We start from the raw sequence: 12,110 nt of genomic DNA, 5'->3' as shown, positions 1-12,110 counted from the left end.
CAGACAAGACTAACAAAGGCCAGAGGCTCTTGACTTGGGACAGGCGCAAAAATGCGGCTTGGATAAATACGTTTTTTGAGATCTTAACCCTCCCCTATACCTCTAGCCAATGTAGAAAAAGCAAACACACAACAATACGTTCAGTAAGTATACTAGTAAGTAGAATAGAAGTTAAGTTATGGAACTAAGGCTTAACCACGAAATAAATCTTTATTTGTAATTAAATAAACATATTTTTAAAGGTTACCTATTCAACATTGTTATAAGATTTTTGAATATTGCGTTGAGTGGTGTTGATATTAAAAGCACACTAAATATTTTGTTATATACATATTGACATTCATGGCTCTACAATATGCAATATCTGTATCTTGGCATTGCACAAGGTCATGTTTTTCTCTGGCTGTAAACGATTTCTTTACACTAAAATCAAGTGTTGGATGTGTCATGATTTACATTTTAGTCTTAGATACTTGATTTTTGTATAAGTTCTTATTGGCTTTACACTAGTTTTCAATAACTGCATATAGTCTCAGATTTGTACTTCATGTCTTGTCTGTTGTTGCGAGGATGTATAAGCATCCTGTAATGTCCGGTATGTGTTTTGATTTTGTAAGATGTATTTTTGCTTTGAATCTATCTGATGAGGTGAGCATTTAACTGATTTTTATAGTTTGTTATATAGATGTCTGTCCCAAGTCAGGAGCATGTTATTCAGTGGTTGTCTTTTGTTGCTGTTTATTACATTTGTTTTTCGTTCAATATTTTGTAATGAAGCCGTTAGTTTTCCATGAACGAATACGGACTTAACAGAGTTTTGATTAATGATTTGCAACCCGTTACATTATTTGACAAAAATGAACCAAACTAACAGCTAATATCGAACAAAATAATTACAATATTCTGCTTTGTTAAAATCATAGTTTACGTTTTTTTACTCAAATCGTAGATAATGCAAATTCGTAATTATAACCCTGATATCGAAGAATATTTCTTTTATTAAAGATGTGGTAATCAATCAAAAGTACGTATTTGTGTTTGACAACATATGAAATAGAAATAGACAGATCCATCAATTCTAAGAATATACATGAAACAGTGATTTCAGTTTGTCGAGTGATTTAAACGCAAAATATACAAAAAGAAATGCTAAAAAGCCAATCATTTGTTTTTTGTGGAAGGAATGAATTTAAATTAATTGATTCTAAATTCCTTTTAAACATATACTGTGTTTCGGATTTTAATCAAAACACATTTTTATTTATCTAAATATGAAATTATGGAAATAAATTTTAGTATAGAGTTTCGTATTGTTCCTATATGTTCTTGAAAAACAAAGTGTGCACAACACTTTTATGAGTCGGCCCCACAAAAGAAGAATTGCATGGGCCTAAAGGTCTATCAGAAAATTGAAATCTCAGCACAATTTCACAGAAGGAAGGAATAATGAAAAGAGTATACGTACATGCATTAACAAAATTACATTAACACCAAGATTTATTTGCATATTTATCATTACAAGTGATAATTTGAAATTAATCATAAATAAATAAATATGCAGTTTTTCCTATATAGTGTTACAGCCTTACTTCTTTGTGGCACATATCAATGTCTGAAAATCAAGAAGGTATATCCATTCATTTTGAAATGGATATAGTGTTTCAGATCATAGGTAATAGAAAAGCTAAATGATGTTCCAACAATGCAGTGATATCGCCCGTCATAAGTGTCATCAAGTTCATCTTTAATGTGATCCGCCATGTCCTTCACGCTGGTATATCGATCTAAAGCTGCCCGGGTAAATTGTAATGTTTTCATATACATGGCTCTAGACATGTCAATTGCCTTTATCTCTACAAAATATAACATTGTTATTTTAATTTAGTTGCAAAAAGATAAATGAGGGAAAGGTATGTTCAAGACCAATTGATAGTCATAAAGTTAGTTTAAATTAAATAGATATATAATCAAACAAGCTCGTTTAGTAGTTAACACTTCGGTGTTGACATGAATATCAATAATGTGTTCATTTTTATAAATTTCCTGTTTACAAAACTTTGAATTTTTCGTAAAACTAAGGATTTTCTTATCCCAGGCATAGATTACCTTAGCCGTATTTGGCACAACTTTTCGGAATTTTGGATCCTTAATGCACTTCAACTTTGTACTTGTTTGGCTTTATAAATATTTTGATATGAGCGTCACTGATGAGTCTTCTGTAGACGAAATGCCCGCCTGGCGTACTAAATTATAATCCTGGTACTTTTGATAACTATAATTATTAATCTATTTTAGTAGTTGTTTAAAAAAATGTTGTCCATAACAGGAATGAGCTAAATACTATGTAAAAACATACCTACAGCTCTTGATCTTGAATGTCGTAGGATTTCTGTAACATAAAGCAGCATATGTATCATTGATTCTTGGATATATAATTGCATATTTGCAAATTTACGATTAAATACACAAAAAGATATCAAACAAATTAATATGTAAAGCAAAGGGAAACAATAAAAGAAAAATGTACCTTCATTTGATGTGTTTTGTCATTTGATTTTCACATTTGATTAGGGACTTTCCGTTTTGAATTTTCCTCGGAGTTCAGTATTTTTTGTGATTTTACTTTTTATACATAATAAGTTCCTGGAAAAGCAACAGAAGTGATGAGAGAACACTGAATTTCTCTCATTAGTAGATGATTTTTTCAATATAACGGAACTATAAACAACTGCCATCCCAGTCATAAAACCAGGTTTAACTCGTCATTTTCCTCGAGAAATATCTATACCAAGTCAGGTATATGATACTTGTTTTCCATTCGCTCTGTTGGTTGGTATACAGGATAAATGGTTTTTTTTCTGTTTAATGAACGTCCTCTTTTTAAATTTACTTGTAGTTCGTTTTTGTGGGTATTATTGTTATACAACAGGTTGTTAAAAGGGAATTTAAACCACATGTGAATCAAAAAAATGTTTTGAACAAAAAAGCTTGTATCTGCTATTTTTTTACTACTTGTATAGCTGAACTAGTCTCTCTTTATATGTACTTGTATACTGATCACCCCCAGTTTTTGGTGGGGTTCGTGTTGCTTAGTCTTTAGTTTTCTATGTTGTGTCATCTGTACTATTATTTGTCTGTTTGTCTTTTTATTTTTGGCCATGGCGTTGTCAGTTTGTTTTCGATCAATGAGTTTGACTGTCCCTCTGGTATCTTTCGTCCTTCCTCTTTAACAAATATAATCATTTCAGATGAGTTGAAAATATGGCTTTCGATCAAAACGATGTTTGTCAGACGAAAGATAATCAAGATGTTGAAATTCAACATTGCACTACAGGAGTTGGACGAAATACTATTATTTTTGCTCAAATACTGTTTACTATGTTATAACAGGGTTATTGCACTAAATATTATCAATCGTTATAAATCAATTTGCTGATATTCCTGAGGTTTAGTCCAATACTTGTATAGTATAAAATATTGATCATGACAAGTTTTTTTTTTAAACAGCTCAAATTAGAGTACAAGGAAACCAGTCAGTATACATAATAAGGTGGGTAACATTCATGGTTATGACAGAACAGCAGATTTCTCAACTAATAACACTCAAGCAGGTCGGAATTGACCTAATAAAACATGCACTACAATCGTGTCCATGTAAAAGTTGTTATCAAAAGTTCAATTCAATTACTGTAATGACTAAAACACGAAAATACTTTTATAAAAGTTTAATTGGCTCATCAACCTCAATTTATCGGAGATTGCTTCACATTTGAAAAAAAGTCCATAAATTGATTATTAAAATGGCAATTTTATAAAGTATAATTCATTTTACATTTTTAAAAGGTGAAAATATTTTCCGAATTTTGGATTTAATGTTATTAACTCATTGATAACCTTTGAAAAAGTAAATCACGATTATGATTGTAATTCTTTGCAATTTTCAAAACTTTTCGTGCATATGTTTGATATTCTTAATGAAAGTATCGTTCACTTTGGACTGATTTGTATATTTATTCGGTGCAGTGTAATATCGATTCATGAATAAGGAGGACCAGTTGCAAGAACTATAAAAGTGGGTGGAAGAAGTTCCAAAGCGGACAAAAAACTTAAATACGAATTAAAAAATAAACAACACAATGGAAAGAGAAAAACTGCAGAAAAAACCAACAACAGTACGCAAAATACTATACAGATACCGCATAGATTGCCACCGCTAACCTAAATAACAACCGGTATAAGCTAATAACTTCTATATCACATGATGAACAAATTTTAAGCCTTTTTCTTTTTTCATGAAGTTTTACTACCAACATCCTTTGTTACAATTTTATGTTATCATTATTGTTTCTATTACTTTGACTTGGCATTATAGAGTGACTCGTTCATTTCTCCAGTGGTTCTTATTGTTCGTTATTTTGTGTACTTTTTGTTCTTTAATTGATCATCATTTTAAAGGACCGTTTTATTTCAGACTGTGACATTTTGAAAGAGTGAAATTTGCATGGCGGCTGATAGCAAGAGACCCTTAAAAAAATAACCTGTCCACGCACTCGATCTCGCTCTTTGTGTTTTAGTTTATATGTTTCCTTCAGTGTTTGTTTTTACCTTGACTTACACCTTCTTAATGGATCAATGATATTTGATCATCAGTAAACTATTGGTGATTCTTAGTAAAACGTTCAAAACTAAGTTTAAAAGTGTGGCATTTTCATAAGCGTGTCGATTCATTTATCATTTTAATAATCATGTTGTATATAAAAAGAAAATTCGGTATGATTTCCAATGATACAACTCTCAACCTGAGACCAAATGAAATAGAAAATACAGTAAAAAAAATCAGAATATCAATATAAAGGAATGTGAAGTACAGCTCTCTCACAATCAAAAAACCCTAGGGACACATTAATCTGCATCAGCACAGCTAAATTCTACAGTTCATTTAAAAAAAAATATGTGGTATAAGTATCAATGATACTACACTCCACCAAAGACCAAATGAAATAGAACCCAAAGTTCAAAAATGCATTAAATTTTAACGTATCTTAAACAATGCTTTAATACGTACCGTTTGGGTCAAGTGATGTTTCAAGACTATCATTGTCACCTTTTACATCTTTTGAAGGTTGGAAGGCTACTAAAAAAAAATACATGAATAAGATAAGGAATGTGATACATATGGCAAGAACAAAGGCAATGTGTAAAGGTTCAAAGCAGAAACTGTATGTCATGTGACATGACATATTAAACTTCAATTCATGATAAACATATCAAAGAAAGTCACTGTGAAATGGTTCTTAATTAGCGTTACTGAAAAGAATCTAGACATACTTGAATCCTATTGCAAGAATTGTATTTTCCAATACTTATATTTTCCTACATTTGGATTAATCTTCTTTATTACGGGACAACCATTAAATTGACAGTCGACTAAAATTGCAAACAAAGGGCAGCTACAAGTATTTTAAACGAACATGATATTCGAATACAATCTTTTGAATATTGAACTATTTAATGAATCTGGAATTATTAGAGCCATAACTTAGAGAATACTATAAATCTAGTGGTGCCTACAATTAGTAAACAATCATACAAACCTCGACTTGCATAATCAGATAAATAAAGGCAACAGTAGTATACCGCTGTTCAAAACTCATAAATCCATGGACAAAAAACAAAATCGGGGTAACAAACTAAAACCGAGGGAAACGCATTAAATATAAGAGGAGAACAACGACATAACACTAAAATGTAACACACATAGACAAAATCCCACGAGAATAACAAATATAACATATATATATAACATCAAAACCAAATACATGAATTTGGGATAGACAAGTACCGTGACACGTCTTATCGCAATGTGAATTTACACTCAAAAATAAAAGAAAACAAACGACACAACGTTATAATGTAATACACACAGAAACGAACTATAATATAACAATGGCCATATTCCTGACTTGGTACAGGGCATTTTTAAAGGAATTTTTTAATTGTTTTGTTCCTAAATCAAATACAAAATTATACAAATTTTAAAGTTTTTACTTCTAGTCCAGTCGATTTGTGAAATAATTGCTCAGATTGTGGTAAAAGCATAAAATTTAATAGAGTGTTAGTTGAGGTCATAACTAACATTTATAGCTATGGACCCAATTCAGAAAATAAAGATGGCGGCTCTGGGCGGCCATTTTGAAATCATGTTCAAAAATTAATAAAAATTATTTGAAAAAATATGAAAAATAAACGTTATGATCGACAATAGAGTATGTGACTGTCACTTGAACTACTAACCATTGTTCTTTTAGCCAGACTCAGTGCTGGAGATTAATATTTCAGGAGCAGATATCATGCTAAATGTTTGTTCAATCTGCACGACAAGGCAAATAGACAGAATTCGAGACACAGAAAAAAAGTAAAGAATCTGTTATGCATGGAATGGGGCTCGCCAAATTGACAGAAAACAGTGACGGCTCACACTCTGGAACAGATATTGTTTTAATATTTGAAATTAATGATATTGGTAAATTGTACAGTAAACGTTCTTAGAAAATATGAGTTGTCATGGAAGGAATGATTAATACAACACTTCTGAAAAATTGAATACTAGCTGCAATAGATGATATACAAGCACACATGAAAGTTTGCGTCTTTCTCCGGATTCTCAACGAATATGTTGGGGAAGTTCTGAAACAGGCCATGTCTTTTAGTCGTGATTATGAAGGCCTCTTGTTACTATAAAAAGGTTTACAGGGACATTCAATGTAGGCTTTCCAAATGAATCGGTTCGACAATCTTTGAGACATCTTACTCTCTATTTGAGAACCGATAAGTTGCAGTTGTATCCTTTCAACGACGAGTTGCACAATTGAACTATTATAGCTGAGAAATGGTAAGTCTTGTCTGCTTCTCAACGATATTTCTGGACTGTATCTCGATATTTGGCCATCCTGTATCATTCTTACTAAGGAAACTTAAGTCTGTTGAACTGATTCGTGTCAACAGCTGTTATTGGGTGTCCCTGTAAAGTTATTCTTAGTATCAAGCATATATATTTTGCCTGCTATGGCTATGGTGATGTCTTCATTTTTACCCTTTTATTATTAGGTCTGTTTCAGAGCTTCACGATTACTTTTGTTTAAAATCAAGAGCACTAATTTATCTTGCTTGTATGCCTACAGACATCCTATGGCAGCTACATTCCAATTTTGTTAACTGCGTTGCATCAGTTCTTCCTTCACTGATAACTCCAAGATGTTCCAGGCGTTTACTGTACAATTTAGCGTGATCTGCAAGCTTGGAGATTGTGTGTTATCAACGTATTTTTATTATTTAGGAAAACACAAACCCAAGGATAAAAGATTCCTGGCTTTCTTTCTGTGTCTTTTATTCTGCCTATTTGCTCTATTGTCAAGTTTCATCAATCATCAAGCATGATACTAGTGATTTGACATTTCTTATTTTGGCTAAGGGAATATGTCTTGTAGTACAAGTGCACAGTCATGCCCTATTTTTGTCGATTTAAAAATGTCGATGTATCATGAAGATCTTCAGATACATCACCACAGAAAAAATACATTGCATTGTTCTTTTCGATCCGGTTACACTTTACAGTGTCTGGTTACTTTTATTATTGTTTCCTTTCAATTGGGAACTTATCTTCAACATCAGAAGTATGTTTTCCCTTTTGCTGATGAAATATTTTGAGATCTGAAAATTTGTTTGACATGATTTGTGCCATTTTGCCTTGTGATTCTAGAGTGCTTCTGCAGTTCCATATCCCTCATTCAACTGTTTCGAATTGAGCGAAAGGAAAACCAATTCAAGACCCAACATCTTCGTATGCTTGCATCAAAAGAGTGATTGCCAGCTCAAATGTCTATGACTGTTCTGTTTGTATCTGCTTGGCATTGCAAACCCTTACATGTCCTCTCTTGCCGTTTCACACATTTCTTCCAGTCTAATTGCCCATTATGTTTTTCTGATATCTAGTCTTAATGTTTTTGTAATCTACAATTTTGATCTTTTCCAAAAAAAAACTTTCGGTCATAAATTATATAATTTATACGAAATTTCTGTTTTAAAAAGTTACTAAGGCAAACGTGTAAGTAACAGAAATTTTGATACTGATATCTTAATTTTGTAAACATGCGCATGCTCTTTGTGAATATCCAATATAAATTAGTAAAACAAGTATGAATGAAAACAGTGAATTAATAAGATTAGCGAATAATGATATATTTGAAATTCATGTTTTCGAAATGGCCATCATTCAAAATAAAAAAAAACAATATAATGAAGTCCTCCGATGACAGTCCTTGTCATCTGTGATGAATATACCATATGACTATATAATAATTTCCTGCAGCAAGCGCTTAACTTATAAGTCAAAGTGAACACGGTTACTAAGGAAATGCAAATGTGTAAAGGCAGTATTAAGTTGTACTACTCTATGTTTGAAACATGTACATTTTATTTATTGTTAGATATTTTTAACGTCAATTGAGAACATTTGAGCAGTTTATGTTCTTATAACATTACTTGTATGATATAAAATTCATTATGTCTGCAATCAAGGTTTTTAAAAGTTGTTTCAAATGAACAATATCAACAAAACGAATTATCCAGTAATCAGCCAACTATTATCAGATTATAAACGACAGGTATACAAATATTTTCTTGCTTTATCTGTACGTATACAATAAAATTCTCCTGTTATTCTATTTTGAACAAGCGGTTGCACGAATATTGCTTTCAGAGTAATAGGTCATTTTATGAACCTCTTCGTGTCCGCGTGTTAATGCTTTTGTACCCGCTACAAAACAGAAGAATAACTCGGGGAGGGGTATAGGCTCGCATTTTGTCCTGTTTATATAGCTCAAACAAATACATTTGTATATCTTCCACAATACATTTTTCTTTATTATATCGAATAATGACTACATATTTTGTCTTCAAAATAAAAAGATTTTCAAGATGGCCGCCATTCAATATAGGTAATATTTCCAAAACTTTTGTTCTACAAGACAATTGGATTCAGCATTGTTATTCTATTAACCAGATTTCATGTCAATATCTTCTCTAATATCATTTTCATGATTTTTGATTATTAATCTATTGAGATCAAACGGCCGCCATTTTAAAATGGCCGCCTCTTCCGCCAATTTCGACTTTCAGATTGGGTCCATAGCTTAAAATGTTGTTCATGACATATACTACTACTATGCCAAATTTCATGCTTTTACCACAGTCTGAGCAATTTTGTCAAAAATCTGCACAAATCGACTGGACTATTCAGTTGTCTACCAGTGTGCAATTCATTACCCGGCAAAATTTATATAAAAAAAATTAAAAACATGTATCTGCATACTAGTATTCTTACTAGTCATAATTTTAACAATGTGTTATATTCGTAACTGTAACCTCAATGTTTATAACATAGCTGTTTTATTTTTGTTAAATATATATGTATGTATTGGTAGCTTGAATATGGTTTTTTTCGGCGTGGGATTAATATTGTATCTATTTGATCTATCTTTAGTTTTCTATGTTGTGTTTTATATATTGTAGTTTGTCATTTTAGTTTTTTTTTCTGGTTTTGCCATTGCGTTGTCAGTTTATTTTCGACCCATGAGTTTGAATTTTCCTCTTAGTAGTATATTTCACCTCTCTTTTATTGTAAAAGAGGGACGAAAGATACCAAAGGGACAGTCAAACTCATAAATCTAAAACAAACTGACAACTCCATGGCTAAAAATGAAAAAGACAAACAGAAAAACAATAGTACACACGACACAACATAGAAAACTAAAGAATAAACAACACGAACCCCACCAAAAACTAGGGGTGATCTCAGGTGCTCCGGAAGGGTAAGCAGATCCTGCTCCACATGTTGTAAATTGATTTAATCCAAGTGAGTGTTATTTCGATGAAGATATTATCAATTGTTTATTATTAGTATAGTGAAAGAATGCTGAACAAAATCATAAATTTCCTTGAACATCAGGAAATAAATTCAATTTATCTCAGTGTGTTGGTTTTAAACGGCAAGGAATTTGGATTCTTGAAGCTCTGAGGTAAGTGATGCAAATCGTGAATTCTGATCATTTCATTTTACGCAAACTTATGCCAGGAAACCCTGTTTTGAACAAATGTTATTGAAATTATAAATCAAAAGCAATTGAGTCATGAGAATAGTTATCAAATGTACAAGGATTATAATTTAATACACCAGACGCGCATTTCGTCTGCATTCGACTCACCAGTGACGCTCATATCAAAATATTTATAAAGCCAAACAATAATAAAGTTGAAGAGCATTGGGGATCCACAATTCCAAAACGTTGTGCCAAATACGGCTAAGGTAATCTATGCCTGTGATAAGAAAATCCTTAGTTTTTCGATAAATTCAAAGTTTTGTAAACAGGAAATTTATAAAAATGACCACATTATTGATATTCATGTCAACACCGAAATGCTGACTACTGGGCTGGTGATACCCTCGGGGACAAAACGTCCACCAGCAGTGGCATCGACCCAGTGGTGTAAATAGTTATGAGAAAAGGAACGTGTTGTTCAATCTTTAAGTTCTACGTAATGTGTTAACTTTAAATATTAAGTAGTTTGTTTTTTTGTATAAAGTGTTTGTTTTTGTATTTGTCTCCTATATGTCATGGTAATAATGGTTTTAGCCGTCATGGTAATGGCTTGACCCTTCGTTTGAAACTCTGTCAGTGTCAAGTGGGTATCTTTTGTCCCCTTTTGCAACTTCTCATCTTTAATCCATTTGTATTTTTGCAAAGTATTTCAACGATTTTAAAGACAAAAAGCATTTTGAATTTTTCATTTGTCAGAATTAAAAATTAGACTAAAAGTAAAAAGCAAAAGCAACTTACAACTACATAATCCACATAATACGACGACTGAAAGAATAGTTCTAAATGTATTCATCATCTTCTCGATGTGTAAGAATAACGAAGATCCTTTGTTTGTTTGACCAATACAAAATCGTACTCCACAACTAACCTTATATGTACACGCTTTGTTATAAAATAAACTTCAATCAAATGAAAGAACGCCTATACGGATTAATCTTCCGTTCAAATGAAATCAGATTTGGCAATTTGATTGGTCGTTAACAACTTATTCCAGGTTCAAAGTTTATGTTTTAAATTACGAAAAAAGGACATTTTTTAACGTAGATTATTTTGTTCTATTTCTGTTCGTCTTTTACTTTACATTACATGACCAACTACACTACGTCTAATTCAGGTTCACTGTCTGATCATGCAAGTAACAATTCTACCCGTCTTTGAAATTCGAACAGGCATCTGATACAAGATAAGAAAAAAAAATACCTCTTCAATTTTAAAGAATTATATTTTAATGTCAAACAGATTACATATGTTGCATAAAGGGTTTGTATTGAAAATTTTATCTTAACATATAAATCCTTGATTGCGCCATTGTTAGTATGTTTGACGCATACGTTCCGTCCAATAAGTCATTCTTTCATTTCAATTGTCTGAACAAAGCCAAAAACAGTACATTATCTAAATAACCTTTTCTTGATTTTGTATATTAAAAATAAATTATATTTGAAATTATATTTAAGTAGACATGAACGAATTATTAGATATTTACAGAGTGTTCAATTACGTAAATGTTGAAATACTTTGTAATATTGATGTTATGTAGACTGAGAACTATGATAAAATATGGTCGTTTATAAATATTGATTAATCATTCTTCTATACTTTGCATTTTGGTTGATTCCTGTTGCGTTTTGGACAAACCTTCCCTTGCTGACATTTCACGGTATGCATTGTTGTTTGTTGGCGATATGATTGGGGGTATATACAAGAGAAAACAAGCACATCAATCGAAAAAGTGGGATGCGTGAAACCAGAAATTTAATTGTTCAAGTACTAGTTACCGTATTGGATTGGTCCGCTGAATCGGACAGGTATGGTAAATTTAACCTGGCATAAAAACGGGTTTTTTTTCCTAGATATTTAGAAAGAGATAGTATGGGCATGATTTAAGATTGAATTGTCTTTTGACAATGAATGTTTATTTTACAGAGCATTTTAATTTTAGAAGGCTATTAG

The 12,110-nt window shown here is 31.7% G+C and overlaps 1 protein-coding gene across 1 annotated transcript; it reads right to left on the bottom strand.

Moving 5' to 3' along the window:
- Positions 1 to 980: 980 nt before the first annotated feature.
- LOC139501207 (uncharacterized) lies at positions 981 to 11,278 on the bottom strand. The gene is made up of 4 exons (XM_071290200.1): positions 10,896 to 11,278; positions 5,066 to 5,134; positions 2,357 to 2,389; positions 981 to 1,853 (listed from the first exon to the last, which is right to left on the bottom strand). The coding sequence occupies exons 1-4, from the start codon at positions 10,951 to 10,953 to the stop codon at positions 1,606 to 1,608; spliced, it is 408 nt and encodes a 135-aa protein (XP_071146301.1). The 5' UTR covers positions 10,954 to 11,278; the 3' UTR covers positions 981 to 1,605.
- Positions 11,279 to 12,110: the final 832 nt, after the last annotated feature.

This window comes from Mytilus edulis, chromosome 13 (genome assembly GCF_963676685.1).
Source record: "Mytilus edulis chromosome 13, xbMytEdul2.2, whole genome shotgun sequence".
NCBI classification, from domain to species: Eukaryota; Metazoa; Mollusca; class Bivalvia; order Mytilida; family Mytilidae; genus Mytilus; species Mytilus edulis.
This window is presented reverse-complemented; position numbering and strand designations above follow the sequence as displayed.

Coding starts and splice junctions, on each gene's coding strand:
- LOC139501207 (XM_071290200.1), bottom strand. CDS start 10,953: ATGATGAATACATTTAGAACTATTCTTTCAGTCGTCGTATTATGTGGA. Junction 5,135..10,895: donor ATTATGTGGATTATGTAGTT/GTAAGTTGCTTT, acceptor ATTTTTTTTTAG/TAGCCTTCCAACCTTCAAAA. Junction 1,854..2,356: donor TTCAAGATCAAGAGCTGTAG/GTATGTTTTTAC, acceptor TATATTTTGTAG/AGATAAAGGCAATTGACATG.